Below are 20,535 nucleotides of genomic sequence, written 5' to 3'. Positions count from 1 at the left end.
CCTTTGGCAAGTATGGCTACTCGGGGCCAAAGTCTGATCTGCTGGCACGATGATGCTACATGACTCACGGCGTATACATGGCCCGCGATGGCCCGTGCGTGACCTCCACATCCAAGCCTCGTGCCTCGAAGACTCGCATAAAGTCAAATCGAGATATCGTGTTCATCCTCGCTTTGTGCTCGATGGTATTTTCCTTGCGCTCCATACGCCATAGCCCTGTATCATATGTGATCACTCAGCAACTGAACCTTGCGTCTTCTAGCGCTAAAGTCAACATGACACGCCGCAATATCCAGCCGCCACGTTCGAAACCAACTCACTTTCTCTGTGTGCCCTTAATCAACTCTGCCTCCCTGCTACAGCTAGAATCGTCACTGGCAGCTTTCAAGGATGAGTACCCGCCGGTGTCTTCAGAAAGCGCAACTTCCGGCACAATCCAATCAGCGGATGGCCAATCCAAAGCCTCGCCTATCCCCGAAGGCGCCCATCGCCCTTTAGGAACCCTGCATCTCACGTTAGGGGTGATGTATCTACCGAGTCCGGAGAGACTTCGCGCTGCGATTGGCCTCTTTCAATCTCTCGATTTGGCTGCGATAATGCGCGAAGCCGAGTCATTGGCGATCCCACCCGATGACGCAGCTCGTCCATGGCACACAGAACACTCTGAGCACAAAGCAAAGCCGCTGACGAGCCCCCTCTCTGTCTCCTTAGAGTCCTTACATCCCCTGCCAACAGCAAGGAAGGCCACTGTTCTTTATGTAGAGCCGTTTGATCCAACTGGTCGTTTGTGGGCATTTTGCGTGCTTCTACGAAGGCATTTTATCAAAGCGGGGTTCATAGAAGGGGGTCAACATCCGCCAGGAAAAGGCGCTGATCTCACAAGCCAGCGGCCTGGCGAAGTTGCAGACGAGGGTGCTCGGCCACTCCTGTTACATGCTACCATCGTGAACACTTCTTATGTTCGCCGCAAGCCAGCTCGGTCGAAATCCCAGAACAGCCCCAAAGAGCCGAAGAGGCTGGAAATGGATGTAAGATCTTTACTGAAGCACTACCAAAGTTATTATGCCGATGAGGCACGTACTGTGCGACAAGAGGCGGATGCATCATCTGATACCAGCTTGCAAGCTTCGGGCGAATCTCCCGCGGAGCAACTCCGCCCGAAGTACCCGTTTGTCTGGGCAAAAGATGTCCCTATTCAATCAGTCTGCATTTGTCAGATGGGTGCAAAAGATATCAGTGCGGACAATCCGGTGCCTGGAGATCTCTTGGATGGAGATCAATTTAAATTCGAAAATCTGCCAGCACGACTTGGGCAGCAGTATGCTGTGATATCGAAGCAGGATTTGAATTTCTGGGAAGCATAAGGGCCCTCCGCCCATCTAATCTCAGCCCGAATCAGTGTTACTAGAACCTACCCATGGCTACCTAAGAAACACTAGTAAACCGACTTTCCAAGACATCGTCTATTATTCATGATACTAGTTACCTGCTAAATTATTGATCAAAATGGTTGATTGGACTCCCAAGCCCGCTTGAGGTCCGGATCTGGCTAGATGCAGAAGCAGAGCTATCATCTCACACGGCTCATGATAGTCTCCATGCCACGTTCGACGGATATTTCGGCGGCCTTGGCCTTGATGCCATTGATCATGCTTCGGTCAAAGTCATCACGGGTGCGCACGACAGCCTCAACCCATGAGAGTTGGAGATCCCAGTACTCTAGCTTAAATGACTCATATACAAGGATCAAAGGCGGGCCCTTCTCAGCCTCGAGAAGTTGTACCAGCCAATTCACAAGGCGCCATTTCTGTTTGATGGTTCCCTCGAAGGAATCTTCGTATTTCTGGAAGAAGGCAAAGACCGTGAGGACGTCGTCCTTGAACTTTTCTGTGAAGGGATCGACGTTGCGCCGAAACTTGACACCCTTGTTGCGGACAGATGATAGGTAGCGCACAAGCAGCTCGTCTGATAGTTCCTCGACCAGGATGTCGATCAATGACGGGTGTAGAACAGGGCTGTAATCAGCCATATAGTCTTCGAATGTGGATGTGATCCGTTTAATAGCGAACTCGCCATACCACTTCGCCGTGAACAAGTCAGGGAAGACACTTGCGAGATCCACTTCAAAAACAATAGTCACAAACTGCGCAAGACAATGTGTACTTAAGTCAACGTATCCATCACGTAGCACCGCAAGCTCGGCGTTTGCATGGGTCGCCATGTATTTAGGTGTCACTAGTGGCTCAAAGTCGGCCTTGAAACGTGACAGGTAGCCCATTTGACCGGTTTCCTCGTTATCGTCGATACAAGCAATCTGGTCATTTGCCACACCAATCAACCAGTCCTGAAGAAGCTGCACACCCTCGGCTTGATCGTTGCCTGGTGATCTGCGTCTAACGCATTCTTCGTCTAGAAGTGACTGCCATGCTCCTTGGCGACTCTTCAGGGATCGGAACATGGCATCAATGACACCCTCCACGACATCCGCCCGCTCCGCGGCTTTGGCCGCCTCAATCTGCTCGTTAAGCATACGCCACATATCTGGGAGAGTCTTTGTGCGGAAATAGCCATCTGCATTTGTATCCAGGGCATCTGGCTGTCGATCCATGAGGCTTTTCTTGTCTGTCTCGAAGATGCGGTCCATCCATTCCTCAACGGCATTGATGATAACACTTTGCCATTGTCGGATGAGCTCTGGTTCACGATCATCCAGTATGTTAGGTTGAAGGTCACTCGGGTTCCAACCAAGTTTCTTCATCTTTTTGTAGTATCTATCGCTCCAGTGGATGATCCTCAGAAGATTATCGGCTGGAACGTCAGGGTCGTCAATGAACTCAATGAGGAAATCATGCATCATGCGGTGATATATATCGGTATAGGTTTTGTAGATCTTCCACTTTTTCGGAACCAGGTTCTGCATTCCCTGTTGGACTGTGAAGAGATCATTAAAGAACCAGCGGAAGCTCTTCTCCAGACGGTCTGGATCAGCAAGGAACTTCTCCTTGGTCTGTTCAAACTGATTGCGAGCGTAATACTCAATAGCCTCGAGGAACTTTTCCTTGTAGCCGCGGACTGTCTTAGGGCCAATCCTCATAGACTTGAACCGATTGGCTAAATCTTTGTGGTCCTTCTGCGCTTCCTGCAGGGCTCGTACGGTATCATCGTTCTTCTCCTCATTGTGCACAATGACCGCCAATCGTACCACCAAACTCTTATTATCCTCTTGGACCAACGGAATCAAATTCATACAGGCAGCGCCGAGATGATCATCAAACAACTCGATAACCGAGTCCAGACCGTCGAAATACTCAAGCAACGTCTGCGTTGCGCTAGCATCATCTGCCTTCCGAATCTGATCCATAGCCTCATCCCGGAAGTCCCGCAACCGAGAGATCTGCATATGGGCCCGGAGGAGGTTCGGCTGAGTCTCGAGATCCTCATCATCCTCTCTAAGCAACTCCTCCACTTCCTGTAGGTCTGCGCTGAAACTCTCGAGCCCCTTCTTCATCATTAAGGTAGCATCGAAGTGTCGCTGAATCCGTGCTAACTTGTCAATCTGCGCAAAGTCCTCTACGCTGTCCTGCGATTCTGCACACAGCTTATCGATGCCCTGGAGCTCATCCTTTGTCTTGGCAACTTGGCGCTGGCCCTCTGTCAGGATGGCAATGCCGCGCTGCACAGCTTCAAGCTGGTCTCGTAGGCCCTCGCGCAGCCGGGAGTCAACGGCGGTCTTCTTGCGCAGGTATTCGGCTTTGAGACCGGTGATTTTGTCGAGATCTTCTGGATGTCGGAGGAGGTCTTCGAGCCGCGGCATTGAAACAGTGCCATCCGTCGCAGCGTTCTGGGCCATGGTGGTGGCCTTGGTGTTTGGGGTAATTGTACTTTAAACGGTAGGCAGCTCCGATTGCTATAGGGGAGATTGGTTCAATACGGCGGGCATCCGACGGGGTGGGATTTGCCTCATCCACACGCAGCTGCCTGGGTCAAGCACTCGTATCATTCAAGTCCCCGTCCAGTGCATTATTGGACGGTGGGAGGGGGAGCTGCGGAAGCTGTACTGCCACCAACACGGTGATCCGGGGGGGGCAGAACGGCGCACGTGAGCCACCGCCTTAGATTTTCGATGCCGCGAAACCGAGTTAAAGAATGGCAATTGGTATCATAATAATTTGGCTATTGTCACCTTTTGCCAGCACAATCAAGGGCTTCGAACCCAATTTGCCAATCTCGAGACATTACAGCCTATCTGCCCTGTTTGTTGCCCGGTTGACTTCATAATCCACCCAACTACCGCGTGTTCTCGGCCATCACAACCTTTCCTCCATCCGAATCCTCTCATTCTACACAATGTCCAACTCCGCCCAGCGATTCTTCCGTATCCAACTCGTGCGCTCCGCAATCGGTCTCCCAGCACGCACGCGAGCCACTCTCCACGCCCTTGGCCTGAAGAAGCGCATGGCCACAGTCTTCCAGCCCGTGTCGCAGTCCTCCGCAGGTCTCATCATGAAAGTGAAGGAGCTTGTCACAGTCGAAGAGGTGGAGCAGCGCCTCACCAAGCAGCAGATTCACTTGGAACGCAAGCCGGATCCCGGATACTATATTGAGAAGACCGCTGCTCAGGAGCGGGCTGAGCTGTCAAGGTAGACAGCCGCATGGATGCGAAGGGACGTAATCGCCATACATAGCTGTCCATGAGTTGGTTCCTCGACGAGTTGTGCTGTGTCGACCTAGAGCCGAGGGCTTGGATTTTTATATGTTTTGTTTTGCATGAGCGGGCTTTTTTATGTCATGTATTCTACCCACGGCTTTCTGCGGATTGCTTTTTCAAGCCTCCTACTGTATTATACGGGAAATCCCCCGATGCTTGAAAAAGATTATGTGCAGTCTCAATTAATTGAATAAGGATAAAGGGCTTCTGGCTTTCGTGTCCAGCCTGCTAGGACAGATGTAGAGGCGCCGATAATCACACATAAGAGTACAATACTCCCAAGGCGAAGCAGCCAGGCTTGTCCAAAGACTGGCAACTTCTACCTGACGAGCAAAGGCCAATTCAAGATCGTTCCGAAGAGTTCAAAATAGAGAGCGATTTTAGCTGATGTACAACAGAATCGAACGCACCAAAGTCAAATCATTTCCACGAGGACCTAGGCCTTGTACAGGGTATCCAGGAAACCCTCAGCCAGGCGACTCACGACGCTCTTATCAGGAATGCTACCGGCGACACCGTACAGAGCGGATGTATCGCCGCGCTGCAGAATATATGACTTGCCTTGTCTGCGGCGCTCCTCTGCCTTCTCGAGCTCCTTCTCGATGACCTCGACAAGGTCAGTGATGAGCTGGTCGACAGCCTTGGCGGTGGGGATGGTGAAGGCGCAGTGCAGAGCAGCAGGTGATTGCAGGGCATTAAGGTGCCAGCCCTTGCCAGACAGGTCGTCGGCGATATCGTAGATATCAATGGCGCCGTTCTTGCTGCGGAATGCAATCACGCTGACCATAGGGTTACCCACGACCTCCATGTGAAGGGAGATGAGCGGGTGTCCGCGAATAGCAGAGTCGAACTTGCGGGTTGCGTTGATGATATCTGTACAGCTGTTGATATAGCCCGACTCGCCGACGGACATCAAACTGGCCCAGGCACCTGCGATCAGCGCACCCGGTCGAGAGCCTGCCACGGATGGAGAGGCGTAAACACCGCCGGACCAGTCGGGGTAGATGAAGTACTGATGGCTGCGGTAGGACTTGTTGCGGTAGAGCAATACAGAGTTGCCCTTGGGCGCGAAGCCGTACTTGTGGGTGTCCACGCTGATGCTGGTTACGCCTGGTTGGCGGAAGTCGAACCCGCCTTCCTCTTCGTAGGGAGAGGGGAAGCCGGCCTTCTTGAGAAGGGCGACAACAAATGATCCTAGACAACAGTCCACGTGTAGAGGTATCTTGTACTTGGTGGCCAACTGAGATAAAGCGGGGATGTCGTCGACAATTCCGTGAGGGAAGTTTGGCGCGGATCCAACGAGGAGCACGGTGTTGGGGTTGATGAGACGGCGAACGGCGTTCACGTCCACCTTGAACTCGGGCTCAGGGCATGGGACTCGGTGCAGCTTGATTTTGAAATAGTTGCAAGCCTTGATGAAGGCAGCGTGGGCTGTGTCTGGAATGATCCTGTAGAATGTCAATAACCATGTTTCTGTAGCGCTGTCGTATATTTAAGCTTACATCTCAGGCTCTTTGATACCGCGTTCCAAGAAACCCTTTTGCCGGGCAGCCAAGCAAGCCATGAGAATGGACTCGGTGCCACCACTAGTCGTGACACCAGCGCCATCGGTAGGGGCATTGAACATGCTCGAGACCTATATCATTATGAGCCACTGAATCAATCATACCATTCGCAATCGATTCCATACCATTGCGACAACCTCAGCCTCCATTTTGCGCACGCCGGGGAATACGTCAGGGTGGATAGGATTGGAAACGCCAAATTGGCCGAACGCCTCAGCCTGGAGTTTCAACAGGTCCTCACCACCATGGTAAACAGCACCACTGACACGTCCATCTTCCCAACGAGTATGCTTCAAACCCGCAAGCTTGCCAAGCTCCTCCCGGACCTTGTCGGCTGACCAGCCCTCCTTCGGAAGCTCAAGGTAACGGTTCACATCTGGCCCGCTCTGCACCAACTTCTTCTGGAGATCGTCGATGGCCTCCGTCACCTGCTTGTCAACCTGGCCGCGCACACCGGGGAGGCGGAGGAAAATGGAGTAGAAGAACAGGCGAATGGAAAGGTAGACATTGCGGAGGCTGCCGAAGACACCGTAGCCGCGGAGCGAGTAAAAGGTCTTTCGCGTGTATCGGAGGATGAATAGTATGAATACGATGTTTCGGACTCTTGGTGACAGTCAGTGGTTTGCGGAGATGGGGAGGTTAAGGTTGCTGTTGCGTCATGAACGGCGCTCGGTACTTACAGGTCGATGTTCAGGGCAGACAAATGCGCGCTGGAGGCCCTGCCATAGCCCACCAGCTTGTTCTGCAGGGCTACAGGAAAGGAGGATGAACCCATGCTGCCCTGGGGGTCTCAGGAATAGAGTAATGCAGAGGTGAGGTCCCAAGGCGGAAGTGAGCGTAAGTCACGCCCGCGGGTCCGGATTCGCTGCACGCGGCGAGGACCGAGGTTGCCACATGACTCCCCGTGGGCCAAAGTCTACGCTGGGGTTGGCTGTGACTCATTTTACTGGGTATTTCCTTAAATTTACGCAAGTCTATACTCTGATATGCTGGGAGCCATTGATACATATTCTGAATCGTTTGTTGAATTGATGAGCCACTGCCCCAGGTGAGGGCGGCATCGCTTATGTACAAGGTAGAGATCCCCTCCGACCACTCCAGCCGTGCTTTTCCGAGGTCCCAGTGCAGTAAAAAGACACTTTTAAAAAACCGGGGGAAACAAAGAAAACAAAGGAAAGATTTCCCAAACGCGTAAATCACATCAAATCATCAGATATTCTGCAGCATCTCGTCAGCGGGATGCCGCTATGCAAGATGCAGCAGGAACGTTCTGGCACACCCCACGCTATTGAAGACAAAATAAAGGAAAACAAATATATCTGTAGCAGCATCTAACCGCTGCGCTCGGCTTCCAGAGCGAGTTCCTTCTCCTTGGCGGCGAATTGAGCCTGCTCCTCGGCAGTCAAATCCATCAGTGGCTTGTTCTCACCCGACTTCAGGTTACGGTGGAAAGCACGGATGATGCTGTCAGCATCATCGACAGCAATGGGACGGATGTCAGCAAGAGCCTTGACCTTGGCAGTACAAGCCTTGTATTGAGCATCTGTCATCTCGAGCTTGAGCTGCTGAGCACGGGACTTGATGGCGTTCCAGCCAGTCAGACGCGAGGCGAAGTGCACGTAACGAGTCATGCCGAAGTCAGCGGGGTTAATGATCTCGTAGGTGCTGGGGTTGTTCAAGATAGCCTTGGCGTGGATACCGGCCTTGTGAGTGAAGGCACAGAAACCGGTGATGTAGTTGTTGAAGGGAATGTTGACCTCAACGGCCTCAGCGACCAAGTCCTCGATATCCTTGATCTTCTCGAGCTTGTACTTGCTCTTGACGTATTCAGGGTCGGCAACCATCATGCGGGCCATCAGACCACCGAGAGGGGTGATGCCATTGCGCTCACCGATACCGAGGACGGAGGTATCAATGTGGGTGGCACCAGCCTCGAGGGCACAGTAAGCGTTGGCAATGGCGCAGCCAGTGTCATTGTGGAAGTGGGTCTCGATATCACAGCCAACAACACCACGAAGCACACGGACGAGCTCGTAGACTTGACGGGGAGATGCACAGCCAACAGTGTCAGCAATACCAACACGGTTCACTCCGACCTTGTCAACGGCAGAGTAGATGGAGAGAAGGTCGACCAGGTCAGACCGGAAAGAGTCCTCGCTAGAGAACCGGATCTCAATCCCTTGGACTTGACGAATTCGATGACTTCGATGGCAGTATTCTTGATGTAGGTCATATCCTTGCCATGGGAGTGCTCACGTAGGTAGGAGGAAGTACCGATGACAACGTCACTAAGGCCGGGTCAGTTTCACAAATCACCTCATGAGTTCTGAAGAATGCCTTTTGACTCACACTCCATCAACACCGGTCTCAACGGCAACACGAGCATCGTCCATGTGGCAGCGAATGTGGGTGAGGATCTGCAGTACTGTTAGTTGCCATCCACAACACAGTGCCCGCAATCCCGCTTCGCCACCGTGGGCCGAGACTTACCTTGGCCTTCAGGCCGAGCTTGCAAATAGCTTCACAGTCCTGGCGAGACTGCTCGGAGGCACATGGGCTAGTAAGCTCAATCTACGGAGCCAATTATGGTCAGTCATCTTGTTTGAGCCTTTGACATTCTCTGTTGGTCGATGACTCACGTAGTCCACACCAAACTCATCTAGAGCCTTCGCGATCTCGATCTTCTTCTCGGTATCAAAGAAGGCATTGGCAAATTGTTCACCCTCACGCAGAGTGCTCTCGATGATTTGGAAGCGGGAAACGTTGCTCAGGAAATCGGTGACGCCAACATTGTGGCCGTATGGGTTCCGTGAGGAGGGGTGGGGGTTCTGGCGGGTCTCGATGCCAGTGAAGCCGGGGTGGTCGCGGTCGCCGTCTGGACTTGAAGATCAATATACTTGCAACTTCCAGCCAAAGTCTATAGCGGGGAGTCCATACCGGTACCATTGGCACCATTGGCATGCCCATTGGGCTCTGGGTCGGCGCCAGGACACATGATGGGGATAGGTTTAATTGGGGGAAAGTGAGGTTCTCAAGGGTAGAATAGAAGACACAGAAAGGCTGAAGCAGTGGAAGAAACTCAAAGACGAAATTTATGGCTTAGAGGGGAAGAATGGAGGGTAAGAGTCATAAAAGCGGAGTGGGCGGTGTGGTCCAGTGCGTGGTCCAGTGCGTACTGCGTAGTAATCATGCCTCTTTCTCGGCGGCAAAAAAAAGCGAAAAAAAAAAATTCGCTCGGAAGTGGAGATTCTGTGACGAGGTTCGCGCATCGCCCGCATATTTCCCCTCTCCTCGACTCCCCTTGGCTTTGAGCTTGTGACTCAATTGGCGCATGAATGGGTACGTGGAAGATCAATTCCACATCGAGACTCAAAGCATAATGTTTCCCCCTAATTCCCTTTGGATCCTGCGAGGGAGCAAAAAAGTTTCCTAATTTGCTTATACTAGCGTAGATCTGCCTAGTCTGGGTGAAGCCGACATCGGCCCCCAGCGCGGGGTCTGACTCAAGCGGTTTCCGTCAACCACAAATTCCTTATCCCCCCAGATAGAGGGCGATAGCCACCATTGTTATGGATGTCTTGTCACTTCAAATTCTGCCTGATAACCTGGACAAACGAGGCCTCTTGGTATGGGACGAAATTGCAAGGCCTCGGCATTTGGCCGGGACTAGTAAATGATTGCTTGGCTTTTGAAGCCGATGGAATATGTTCTATTGAGAAAATTCTGGACCTTGAGACTTGATTAGCAGAGTCGAGAACTCAGATTTGATTGTGTAAGGTGATTGACTATCGTAGACTGCTCTTGTAGAAACCCTGTCGAACTTGAAGAATCTGTCCGAGTCCCGGCCATGGTCAATGACGTCATTCACACCGAGCCCTAAAATAACTAGCTCTCGTACAAGCGTTCAAAATGCTGGTTGCCAAGAAAACATAGACTACCGGCGTTGGTAATGTCAAATCCATTTTGCTTCTTGTGCGCCTTTGACTGGACTCGCTTGTGTGCACACTGACACCAAACAACACAGCTGCAATCACGGTAGTCGGCGTGTTGTTGCAGCATCTGGTCTAACTTGGATTATTGATGTAGGTGAAAAAAGTTTCCAAGGTTTGGTAGACTTGTGTATATTTATGGGGGCTTTAAGAACCATGCAGTACCCTAGGTGAGTTGAGGCGGATAGTCATTGTATCTGTTGATGTGTATTGCAGTGCCTAAATTGTTCAGGTGTTAAAAAATATTTCAGTATGCCAATTGAAAAATTCTGCGCAAGACCTTTGGACTGGGACTCAATTTTGTATCTGTATCTCATTTGGTTCTGAAAAGGCTATTGCATCAAAGCTAGACTGCTGGACTTGGAGCAAGCACTTTATCTTTATAAAGACATACAAGCTAATGCTTGAACGCATCTCCGTTGCAGCGGTTGAATTGGTGCGGTATCTACCTGGACCGTTGATACCGGAGAGGCCCTGCATATAAATCATATTCGTAATCAGCAAATATCCTGTATATGCTTGATTCCGGGGTATACGGAACTCATAGAGCGGTTATCCTGGTACGTTCAACACACTTTGCACTGGCCTTAAAACCTGTTCGAAATTAGCTGTAAGGAATTTCTTTGGTATTTGGCCATTTCCAAATGCCAAATCTCGGAGGCCGAATTAAGCTTGGGCTCTGTCTAAGTTTTCAGTGTTCATGTTAGCTTGCATGCCTTTCGCCCGAGGGGAGTTGAGGTACATCGTACTCCGGGGTCACGCGACCAAGCGAGCCCTATCGAGAGCGATTGCACGCTTCATGTCCCCTAGCGGGACTTTTCCTATATCCTCCTTTATGCAGTACCATATAGGAGGTCTCCCTGTAGTCTCTTTATCTCACTCAATTTCCATGCTGCTCTCTTCGCTCACCGCAATTAACGAACACAATGAGGTTTCGAAATACAGGCGTAATTTCCCCGAACCTGGACCGGAATTTTGAGGACGACTCATATTTCCAAAAGTGCCAGATAGTTTCTCATGGCTTAGTAGAGATTTGTGTTTGCAAATAGCTGGTTCAAAGTTGATTCGCGACTGAAGGTCATGTGGAAACGGTACGACGATAGAAGGTCTGCCGGAGGAGCAGCTCAGGGAAACGTAGGAAGGTCCGACGCATAATACGTGGTCAAATATGATTCCAGCAGGCCTTCAATGCAATGTGTGTTAGTCCAAGTCCTAAACAGACCATAGGAGGCGGAAAATGATGGTCTCTGAAAACCGGGCCGCTGCTAGCAGGATTTCACCATAAGTGACTGCAGAGGAAGTTGTGCCGGGGAAGGCTAGAATGACATAGCGGATTGAATCGTAGAGCTTCATTGTAGAAGTGGATGGATAGTCATTGCAGTGAGATAGAGGTGGAAAAAAAATGCTCATATTGGTGGTGACTGGCCACAAGAAGCCAAAGCGTTATATTAGCAACTTCAGTGGACGTGACAGTTTCCAAAATAGATCACTTACCAAATGGCCGAATCCTAGTCCAAATACTAGGCACTGAGGTATGCCAGCACATGTGCTAATAGAATCCGCCGTATGTTAGCATGTTACCGCATCCCCAACTTTTTTTTAGCCCTCCGGCCTCATAATCAAGCTTCGAGAGCTTTTCTACCCCATTCCTTTTAGGATAATCGATTCAGCATTTGAAGTAGTCTATATCTAACACCAATAAATCCTTACAACAAAAAAATATGCAAAAATTGAAGCCGGCGTCGCGCCACGTGTGTCCCGATATCCTCATCAACTATTCTATACCTTCCCCTTTGCCCAGTGGCTTTTTCCATTCCAGCCATGTGACCCTCATCTTCTAAAGGTGTCCGGAAATTCATGGAAGTTCTCGTGTGCGCGCTATCGCGTGATTGGCTCTCGAGATCTGTGGACGTTTTCCCATTCTGTTTGAGTATTTAAATCTTCACTCCCTCCAAATCTTTCCTCTTTCTTCCTCCTCTTCCACCACACACACAAACTCCAGACCCAGACTTCCCCTATTCACTTTCTCAAGGCTCCTTGTAGTACTGACGTGCGATTGGCATCCGGGTGTGATAGTCCTACGTGAAATGCATCTTGGAAGGCAGGTTCATACGTGTCACTTTTTTGTGCTAACTTTCATGTTGTCCATCACTCACGAGAACACGAGGCACTTCTCTTTCATGTGTGCTCTCTTGTTCTGCTTTTTTAGACTTTCCATTAAGGAAGTACCCCTTTTTCATCAAGGGAGGACTCCTCTTGATGCTGACCATGGTCCTGAGGCCCAACGCTCAGTGCCTTTGGCTCCCTTCAGTTAAGTTCATCCTGCTTCTGCCCACGTTTCCTGGAATGACACTACTCACCCTCCAATATTCCATCTCCTTTTTAGGTAAAAACCATCATCAAAACAGATTTGACACGTTCCAGCACACGTATTCTCACGGCCACATGGAAGTCACTGTGAGCCACTCTCTTTGACCTTTCTGATGGATCCCCCAGTGCTAATGCAAGATTCTTCACACGCTGCAAGTATCCTTGCTGCTTCATAGCTGTTTCTCCCAGCTCCAAAGGTCGGTTCTCTTTTATTGTATGCCTGGGTCCAGTGGTCCATTATTTGCTAACATTTCATTAGGGTGCGCTATATTTCAAGGTGGGGGCGACGGGACGGCCCGTGCCGTTGCCCCACTAAGGATGCGCGGTTTTTGATTGGCCGCAGCCGCGCATCTCGGCTTCGACTGCTCTCGATACTATGTCTTGTCAGTGCTGGTAAGAATCCTTCAAGGGTCTCAGCCATAATCAGAATGCAAGCTCACCAAATTTGCTTTCTTAGAGTTTGCACCCACATTCGGCAGGGTCTTATAAAATGTACGTCTCTTATCCCCTGTCTATCTTTTCCAATGGCTCGTTGTACATGTTGACTTCAAGCGTCTTTTGGCAATTCCCATCCACCAGCATCGCAAAGCAATGTCTGACTATTTAGGTCAATATCTTTCCTTTGCGTGTGTCTAGGTGACTTGACCTCAGGTAAGTCTCTCTCCTCTCCCCGCCCCTTCGCTGGCAATGTGATTGTCGCTGTGTGCATTTTTTCGTGTATCGGCGCCGAGGAAAGCAGTGTTCGACTTTATTCAACATCTTCCTATTGCGTGCGCCAAGATCAATTGTCCTCTTATACCCTGGAAGAATCGAACCCACTTCTTTCAGGATCTTCTCGGGACTACATTGAGCGCCGCGGCGCTCGTGTATCTTTTGATACACAGTTTACAGGTATGCCCTTCCCCTACTCTGCTTTGGCTGACAGTGTTAGGTCGTCGCCCTCCTCGCCGCTTTTCCTATACTAAGACAGGTATGGTCCCTCCCTCTTGTTTTGCTGACAGTGTTAGATCGCCGCTGTGTGCGTTTATCGGCGCCGAGGAAGCAGTGTTTGATTTCAGTCAACATCTTCCTTTTGCGTGCGCCAAGATTAAATGTCCTTTTATGTCCTGGAAGAATCGAACCCACTTCTTTCAGGATCTCCTCAGGACTACATTGACCGCCGCGGCGCTCGTTGTGTATTTTCAGATACACAATTTGCAGGTATGTCTGTCCTCTACTCCGCTTTTGCTGACAGTATTAGGTCGTCGCCCTGCTTACTGCTTTCCCGACACAATCAACAAGCTTATAACAGGTTGGTCTCTCTCCCAATTCGCTTTCGTTGACAATTTTAGATCGTCTCCCTACTCGCCGCTTCCCCTCCGCAAAACCGAGTACATGGTAAAGTATGGCCCTTCCCCCTCTTATTGGCTGACAATGTTAGATCGTCGTTGTGTGCACTTATCGGCGCCGAGGAAGCAGTGTTTGATTTCAGTCAATATCTTCCTTTTGTGTGCGCCAAGATCAACTGTCCTCTTATGACCTGGAAGAATCGAATCCACTTCTTCCAGGATTTTCTAGGACTACATTCAGCGCTGCGGCGCTTGCTGCGTATCAGAAGTGTATCTTCTGATACGCAGTCTACAGGTATGGCCCCTCCCTTCTCGCTTCGCTGACAATGTTAGATCGTCGCCCCGTTCGCCGCTTGTCCTACACCAAGATCGAGTGCATGGTAGGTATCACCTTCCCCTCTCTCTTCGCTGACAATGTTAGATCGTCGCCCTTTCTGTCGTTTTCCTTCGTCGATATCGAGTTCATGATAAGTATAGCCCTCCCCTCTCGCTAGCTGACAATATTAGATCATCGCTGTGCGCATTTATCGGCGCCGAGGAAAACAATGTTCGACTTTAGTCAACATCTTCCTTTTACGTGCGCCAAGATCAATTGTCCTCTTATACCCTGGAAGAATCGAATCCACTTCTTTCAGGATCTTCTCAGGACTACATTGAGCGCCGCGGCACTCGTTGTGTATCTTCTGATACACAGTTTACAGGTATGATCCATCTAGCCTTTTGCTTGCTAACAATGTTAGACCGTCTCGTTTGCCGCTTTCCCTTCGCCGGGACCGAGTGCATGATAAGTATGGCCCTCCCCCCTCTCGCTTGCTGACATTGTTAGATCATCATTGTTACTGCTCCGACAGAGAGATGTCCGGCTCGAGTCAACATATTTCCTATGGGTGCATCCAAGAGATGTATCCATAGAACTTTTTCTTGGGCGAGATGAGTGAAGTACTAAAAGGTAAATACCCTCTTCCTTGATCATGCGATGGAACATCTTACTGCTGGTTAGTTCTTTTCACTGTCGGCGCCGAGGGAACAGAGTTCGACTCTCGGTCAACATGTTTCCTTTTGTGTGCGCCAAGACCAACTGTCCTATCGTGTCCTGGAAGAACCGAGCCCATTTCTTTCAGGTTCCTATAGGGACATACATTTTACCTTCGCCGGCGCCAGGGGAGCAGTGTCTGGCTCTATGACCCAACATCTTCCCTTGCGTGCGGCCTATTATCGGGTACGTTTCCCCTATTTTTTGATATGCTGACGATTTTAGACTACGGGGTTTATTTTGTATCTTATGATACATGGCTTCCAGGTATAGTCCCTTCCCCCTCTCGCCTGCTGACAATGTTAGATCGTCTCGTTCGTCGCTTTCTATTCGCCGATATCGAGTGCATGGTAGGTATGGTCCTCCCCTCTCGCTGGCTAACAACGTTAGACCGTCTCGTTCGCCACTTTCCTTTCGCCGATATCGAGTGCATGGTAGGTATGGTCCTCCCCTCTCGCTTCGCTGACAGTGTTAGATCGTCTCGTTCGCCACTTTCCTTTCGCCGATATCGAGTGCATGGTAAAGTATGGCCCTTCCCTCTCTTATTGGCTGACAATGTTAGATCGTCGTTGTGTGCACTTATCGGCGCCGAGGAAGCAGGTGTTTGATTTCAGTCAACATCTTTCTTTTGTGTGTGCCAAAATTAAATGTCCTCTTATACCCTGGAAGAATCGAACCCACTTCTTTCAGGATCTTCTCGGGACTACATTAAGCGCCGCGGCGCTCGTGTATCTTTTGATACACAGTTTACAGGTATGCCCTTCCCCTACTCTGCTTTGGCTGACGGTATTAGGTCGTTGCCCTCCTCGCCGCTTTCCCTTCGCTGGAACCGAGTGCATGATAAGTATAGCCCTCCCCTCTCGCTTCGCTGACAATGTTAGATCGTCACCCTGTTCGCCTCTTCCCCTCCGCCGGGGCCGAGTGCATGGTAAGTATGGCCCTCCCCCTTCTCGCTTGCTGACAATTTTAGATCGTCCCCCGTTCGCCGCTTTTCCTACACGGAGATCGAGTGCATGGTAGGTATGGCACTTTCTCTCTTGCTTGCTGACAATGTTAGATCGCTACTACGTTCGTCGCCTTTACTGCTATGGTTGTCAACCGTATATGTCAACCTTCTAGGGCTATGCAGTTCACAACAGCTTGCTTTTTGATGTGATAGATAAGTGTCCACTTTCCCTTTGATTACTTACCCTATTGAAAAGAAGAAGCAGACGTGGTCAATTCAAACTCCTATTGCTGGTGCCGGGAAAGTAGTGTTCGACTTTCGGTCAACATGTTTTCCTTCGCGTGCGCCATGATCAACTGTCCTCGATTGATACAACGCCAGAAGAATACTACCTGCTTCTTCTGGTTTTTGATCAGGACTACATTTATTAGTTAGTTGAACTTTCCAGATTGGCACTGTTGTCAGGTTGTCGGGTTGTCGGGTTGTCAGGCTCTCCGACTCTCGGGTTGTCGGGTCCCTGGTCTCTTACTACTTTGTGTCGATTCATCGATACGTTTCGATAAGTTGCCCATTTCCCCTTTGATCATACTCTGCTAACAACTGGAAAGAAACCAGGTTTGTTGTCGATTCCTATTGCTAACACTGGCAGCGGAGTATTGTCAGACTTTATGTCCACATCTTCCCTTTGTATACGCCAAAATCATCGTTGATTCAACGGCCAGGAGACCTTCAGCCACTTCTCCTGGTATCTTTCAGAACTGCCTTCATGAGTGACCAACCTTCTAGTCCTCTACAGTTCTCAGACGCTTGCTCTCTCAAATCTCCCAGATAAGTCTCCCCTTTCCCCCTTGGTCGCTTACTCTATTAACAAGAGCCAGGTTCATTATCGATCTCTATTTTCAATTTGGCACTGGGAAGGAGTGTCTTGTCATACATCTATGCTTGGTTGCCAAGGCCAACTGCTGTCTATAAGCACCTGGACGAGCTGAGCCATCTATTCCAGATTCTTCTCGGAACTAGGTCAATCGATGTTTGAGACCGCGGAAATACTCGCTTTAGAGCTATTTTACACATGATCTCTACCAGATGCAAAGCAGGACTGATTACTTATTATAGGGTTGATCTGTTCTAAATAAAGATTTCTGATATCTCTCCATGATACTGGCAGGTCTACCAGTGTCATGGCCACCCGCAAGAACCAACCCTACTTCTTGCGGGAGAGACGCAGATTCCGATCAATTGACGGCTTAGACCCTGCGGCAGTTTTTTTGCACCGGGTCTTCTGCCCGATGAACAGTCTGCTGGTACTACACTTGCTTGTTACGGGAGATTAATCCGTTTCAAGCTCTACAGCGCTGTTACATTCAAGCCCTTGGAGCTTAAGACTTGTCTTTTTCTTCAAGTTGCTTACAATATGGCTCGTAGTCACAGTATTCAAGTGTCCTGGGGACCACCACAGAATCGAACCTACGTCTTTGGGAACCTCAAGAAATCCGCTGGATCGAAGCTTTTTCCTTCTTTCTGGATTTCACTGGACTAGATCAATAGATGACTCCGACCATGGTGCAATAGGTTTCAGACCTAGCACTGCACCGGGTCGTTGTCACCTGAACAGCAATGGACGCCTGCAATGGGGAGATCAATCCATTCAGGTACTACGCGCTGTTACATTTACATTCTGTGTTGGGTTTTGCCAGGGAATATTTGGAAGGTGATATTTTGAACTTGGAAATGCACATCATGTCAGATCGTCCCGTCCCCGCGTGCCAATTACGCGCTTCTGGTTGGTCCGGGCGCTCAGGCCAGATGTCGTCTACCCGCAGCTACTCGACCTTCCTCCTCCTATCCCTCGGGCCTGTGTCAATTATCCCCCCAGGTGGGTAGTCCCTGCCTCCCTCTACAGAGCATCTCAACTAACCTGAACAGCCATGCATTTCACATCGCTTGTCGCCCTCCTCCCTGCCCTTGCCCTGGCACAGGAACAGGTCCCCCTCGCGGACCGTGTGCAGGGATGGTTCAACAAGGCCAAGTCGTTCGTGCCAACTGCGGTGCCCGCAGAGCCGATCGTCAAGCTCGCCGAAAAGGTTTCTGAGAAGCGGGTCACGCCGGTTAAGCTGGACAACTGGCAGTCCCTGTTGACCCCAGCTCCCGAGCCCCAGGACTGGCTGATCTTCGTGACTGGTGGCAACAAAACCTGCTTCGGTCGCTGCGAGCATCCCGAGAAGGCTTTCAATGTGAGTTGCAGCTTTCGCGCATTGTTTTGCATTCTCCACCATCTTGCCTGCGTATAAGTGTGTCGCATCGCGACGCGTCGCAAAGCATCGCATCTCGTGTCGGCCTGTCGTGCCCTTTGAATATCCGGAAAAACCACCCCTTACTAACCCATGGGAACATAGGAATCGGTCATCCTTTTCTCTGCCGATCCGACCTCTCCAAACCTTGGTCTGCTGAACTGCGAGGAGGAACGCATTCTCTGCTCAGCCTGGTCCGCCGGCTCGCCCTCCGTCTACTACTTCAAGGTGCCCAAGGCCCAGCCAGAAGGGGAAGAACGCCTTCCTACTGATTTGCACATCACGTACATGAACACCACCACCGTCACTGCTCAGGATCTGTTCAAGATCCACTCTGAGAAGAAGTACGAGGACAGCGCCCCTTATGAGGGTTTCCTCCACCCAACCGATGGAATCCTTGCTCGCTATAACCTCAACATTCCATTCGGATACTTCATCTACGGTATTGGTGCCATTCCTAGCTGGATGTTCATGATCGGCATCAGCTTCTTCAGTCGTACCATCATGTGAGTAGCTAGTTTTTTTTTTTTTGCGAATTTTCATTGAAGTCCGTCGCTAACTTGGGTGATTTGCCAGGGGCCGCCGTATGAACAACCTGCAGGGATCGGGCCAGCGCGCTGCTGCTCCCGCTGGTGGAAGTGCCAACTAAAAGCGCGGCATGGCTGGCTAACTCATGCTTTCAGGTTGTACATATGAAGTTCTAAGGTTATTCGGGTTTGGTCAGCGCATTCGAAATGCTCTCCATGGACCCTTTGATATTTTTTTGAGAGGCTTGGCTTGGTCTTTGCTTGTTTTATTATGCTAGTTCCTTTTAATCTTTTCCAATAAAAGCTCCTTGGGCCAGAACCCGATCCCTATCATACATGTGCAAATGATAAAATTGGCATTTCTTACTAGTCTCAGCTGCGCAGTGCCCTGAAGAGTACTGACAAGCCAGACCGTACTATTACGGTCTTTCATTCTATAAAGCACTGGTGTGTTTTTCTGATAGAGGTGATTGGTGACGCAGTAACGGCGAGCAGCTTGCTATACGACCGTACCCCGGGTTATAAGATATGTACTTCTTGGTGACAGATTCTCAGTGACCAAATAGGCTACTAGTAATCATGTTAGACCTAGCAGAAACTCCCATGGTGCATTTAGTGGGTCATGCAATTGTTTCGTGACAAGCACCGCTAGACATGGTTGCATGGATCGCATAGATCTTGCCAGGCTCGATCCGGCCTCTAGGCGGTCGAGGCCCGCAGAAACGGCCATCGAAATGACAAGCCACGATCACCTACGCACTCTTACAACCATACAATCACTCTCCTCACGTCCCGAAATGGCCGCGCCAGTGCCGGTTGATCGTCTACCGCCCACAACAACGGCGTACGTCATTGCGACCGCCATCATCGCCGGCGTGACGGGTTACTTCATCGGCCAAGGCGCCTCGCTCAACCTCTTCAAAGAAAAGCAAGGCTGGCCCAACGGCTACGATGTCAAAGTCCACGCCGACTCCTCCGACGAAGAAGATGACTCTGAGGAAGAGGAGGACAGCGAGGATGAGGGCAATGGCGAGGAGCTGGCCAACTTCAAGGAGAACCGCGAAGAAGTTAAGCTAGTGCTAGTCGTCCGAACAGATCTCGGCATGACCAAGGGTATGTTTGCAGTTTCCGTGGCGGAACCGATATAAACTCAAGAAATTCCAGAAGCTGACTTGTCTGTCCTTGCTAGGTAAAATCGCTGCCCAAGCCTCCCACGCGACCCTCGCCTGCTACAAATATTTCCTCGCCCATGCACCTGATTCCCCGATTCTGCGCCAGTGGGAGCACGGCGGCCAGGCCAAGATCGCCGTCCAGACCAAGTCGGAGGATGAGCTCTTGACTTTGCAGGCACAGGCAATGAGCCTGGGGCTTTGCGCGCGTGTCATCCAGGACGCGGGACGCACTCAGATTGCTAGTGGAAGCCGGACAGTACTGGGTGTCCTAGGACCTAAGAGCGTGGTGGATGGAGTGACTGGCCATTTGAAGCTACTGTAAAAAAAAAGATATATCCATATCTATACCTGAGCCCGTCTGGGCAAGATGGTAGTAATGATCATGAATGACGATCACAGGGCTTTTTCCTGCTCCTGGCTGCTATGGTAACCATAGATTTCTGAAGAACTGTTCAATCCTTCGTCAAGGCGCACGGATACAAAGATGCGCGCTTAGATAGTTGCGGGTATCCTCGTGAGATAGCCTTGAGGCTTTACTGAGAGAACCAAAAAAGAAAACCCTAAAGGCTTACGAAACGGAATGTAGGCTAGTCATGGTTATTCCCC

General features: G+C 50.4%; 8 protein-coding genes across 8 annotated transcripts; 5 read left to right on the top strand and 3 right to left on the bottom strand.

Annotated features, from left to right (window-relative positions):
- Nucleotides 1-77: 77 nt before the first annotated feature.
- On the top strand, nt 78-1,364 carry N7468_010049 (uncharacterized protein; the record flags this gene model as incomplete). The annotated part of the gene is made up of 1 exon (XM_058479344.1): nt 78-1,364. One exon carries the CDS (start codon nt 78-80, stop codon nt 1,362-1,364), a length of 1,287 nt encoding a protein of 428 aa, XP_058325912.1.
- A 206-nt stretch (nt 1,365-1,570) lies between these two features.
- N7468_010048 (SNARE-binding exocyst subunit SEC6) lies at nt 1,571-3,850 on the bottom strand (the record flags this gene model as incomplete). The annotated part of the gene is made up of 1 exon (XM_058479343.1): nt 1,571-3,850. One exon carries the CDS (start codon nt 3,848-3,850, stop codon nt 1,571-1,573), a length of 2,280 nt encoding a protein of 759 aa, XP_058325911.1.
- Nucleotides 3,851-4,347: 497 nt separating this feature from the next.
- N7468_010047 (mitochondrial 54S ribosomal protein uL30m) lies at nt 4,348-4,644 on the top strand (the record flags this gene model as incomplete). Its single annotated transcript, XM_058479342.1, has 1 exon — nt 4,348-4,644. The coding sequence occupies one exon, from the start codon at nt 4,348-4,350 to the stop codon at nt 4,642-4,644; it is 297 nt and encodes a 98-aa protein (XP_058325910.1).
- Nucleotides 4,645-5,144: 500 nt separating this feature from the next.
- Nucleotides 5,145-7,048, bottom strand: N7468_010046 (sphinganine-1-phosphate aldolase DPL1; the record flags this gene model as incomplete). The annotated part of the gene is made up of 4 exons (XM_058479341.1): nt 5,145-6,156; nt 6,211-6,344; nt 6,399-6,876; nt 6,954-7,048. 4 exons carry the CDS (start codon nt 7,046-7,048, stop codon nt 5,145-5,147), a joined length of 1,719 nt encoding a protein of 572 aa, XP_058325909.1.
- A 556-nt stretch (nt 7,049-7,604) lies between these two features.
- hcsA (homocitrate synthase) lies at nt 7,605-9,268 on the bottom strand (the record flags this gene model as incomplete). The annotated part of the gene is made up of 6 exons (XM_058479340.1): nt 7,605-8,430; nt 8,460-8,561; nt 8,623-8,690; nt 8,764-8,844; nt 8,913-9,148; nt 9,211-9,268. 6 exons carry the CDS (start codon nt 9,266-9,268, stop codon nt 7,605-7,607), a joined length of 1,371 nt encoding a protein of 456 aa, XP_058325908.1.
- A 3,955-nt stretch (nt 9,269-13,223) lies between these two features.
- N7468_010044 (uncharacterized protein) lies at nt 13,224-16,144 on the top strand (the record flags this gene model as incomplete). The annotated part of the gene is made up of 6 exons (XM_058479339.1): nt 13,224-13,239; nt 13,461-13,523; nt 13,767-13,832; nt 14,596-14,661; nt 15,684-15,746; nt 16,113-16,144. 6 exons carry the CDS (start codon nt 13,224-13,226, stop codon nt 16,142-16,144), a joined length of 306 nt encoding a protein of 101 aa, XP_058325907.1.
- A 1,723-nt stretch (nt 16,145-17,867) lies between these two features.
- N7468_010043 (uncharacterized protein) lies at nt 17,868-18,740 on the top strand (the record flags this gene model as incomplete). The annotated part of the gene is made up of 2 exons (XM_058479338.1): nt 17,868-18,173; nt 18,336-18,740. The coding sequence occupies 2 exons, from the start codon at nt 17,868-17,870 to the stop codon at nt 18,738-18,740; spliced, it is 711 nt and encodes a 236-aa protein (XP_058325906.1).
- An 814-nt stretch (nt 18,741-19,554) lies between these two features.
- N7468_010042 (aminoacyl-tRNA hydrolase PTH2) lies at nt 19,555-20,251 on the top strand (the record flags this gene model as incomplete). The annotated part of the gene is made up of 2 exons (XM_058479337.1): nt 19,555-19,870; nt 19,947-20,251. The coding sequence occupies 2 exons, from the start codon at nt 19,555-19,557 to the stop codon at nt 20,249-20,251; spliced, it is 621 nt and encodes a 206-aa protein (XP_058325905.1).
- Nucleotides 20,252-20,535: the final 284 nt, after the last annotated feature.

The sequence above is a fragment of the Penicillium chermesinum genome (genome assembly GCF_028974085.1).
Source record: "Penicillium chermesinum strain IBT 19713 chromosome Unknown utg000008l:1.0-1752722.0:1.0-1753981.0, whole genome shotgun sequence".
NCBI lineage: Eukaryota > Fungi > Ascomycota > Eurotiomycetes > Eurotiales > Aspergillaceae > Penicillium > Penicillium chermesinum.
Note: the sequence above shows the minus strand (reverse complement) of the source record. Positions and strands in the feature narration are given on the sequence as shown.